This window comes from Echinococcus granulosus (assembly GCF_000524195.1).
Source record: "Echinococcus granulosus chromosome Unknown EG_S00896, whole genome shotgun sequence".
Lineage (NCBI taxonomy): Eukaryota > Metazoa > Platyhelminthes > Cestoda > Cyclophyllidea > Taeniidae > Echinococcus > Echinococcus granulosus.
In genome coordinates this window covers 1-1,084 of record NW_020171270.1, presented here as the reverse complement: position 1 = coordinate 1,084, position 1,084 = coordinate 1, and the positions used below count along the sequence as shown (strand labels likewise).

Genomic DNA, 1,084 nt, shown 5'->3' with positions numbered 1-1,084 from the left:
GAGCATATATGTGTGTGAGTTATGGGGGAAGCGTAAGGCGTGGGGTGGTTCTATTCCCGCGCAATTCTAGGTGTTGGGTATTTATGGCCTCTGAGGTGTGTCCAATTTTGATGGCCAACCGGGAGGAGGTCAGCAAGATGATCAATCTAAATGTTCGAGAATGCGAAACCTGCGAATTCCTCTGACACGCTGATTTACGATTTCCTTACATCGTCACCAGGATTATCCTGAATTGCTAGACAGGTTTGAGGCTATTAATGCGGTATTCATCAGTGTGTCCTTCCACATCTTTGCTTATTTTTTGGATGCATCAAATGATGGTGGAGGTGGTGGTGGTGCCCAACATGCGAAATGTCATGAGTGCTTGTAAATTCCTTTCTCCTCTGACTCGATTATCACTTACTTACACGAAAGCTTAAACAACTTCATCGCTCTTATTCAGTATTCCGCTCACCTGTAAAAATCGTAGAACAAATACTCTTCGACAAGAAAATAGCTTAGAAGTATCACTTTTGAAACCTCATCCTAATTTCACTAAAAATGAAGCACTAATTCATTGAGCATATTTATTAGGGTAAATCTTAATGTCTATTTTTAATGCTGACTATCACTGAAGAACACCTAAAAGGCCCATTTGGGAAGTACAAGCTGCGACTGCGTTGACATGATGCATATTTGCGGGTGTTTTAGGGAATGCAGAACAACTTGATCGCCTGTGTAATCGTCGTCTTCCTCTGCATCATCTCCTCCAGCATTGTGGGCACCGTCAGCGTCCTCGCTCGCATGGTACCCGCAGCCATGGTCAACGCCTACCTCTACCTCACCGCCTGCAAGTTCACCCCCTCAGTTGTTACTCGACCCTGTCACTATGCCAGTTTTGACAGCTTCATTACCATTGTTACGAGGTTGGTTTAAGGAGGCAATTAAAATGGCTAGGACTCATTTGTAGTTTTTGATTTGGTCACTCAATGTTTACTTCTTAATTGTTCTCTGCATTTGCATAATTTGTTAGGATACCTGACTTTTAGTAGGCATTTTATGAAAATTAGTTATTGTTTAATTTTATGTGTCTAGTTGGCCTGAG

The 1,084-nt window shown here is 42.3% G+C and overlaps 1 protein-coding gene across 1 annotated transcript; it reads left to right on the top strand. All coding sequences in view use genetic code 11, as the record gives it.

Moving 5' to 3' along the window:
* Positions 1–83: 83 nt before the first annotated feature.
* On the top strand, positions 84–915 carry EGR_11319 (hypothetical protein; the record flags this gene model as incomplete). The annotated part of the gene is made up of 2 exons (XM_024500560.1): positions 84–128; positions 691–915. 2 exons carry the CDS (start codon positions 84–86, stop codon positions 913–915), a joined length of 270 nt encoding a protein of 89 aa, XP_024345026.1.
* Between the last annotated feature and the right edge of the window lie 169 nt (positions 916–1,084).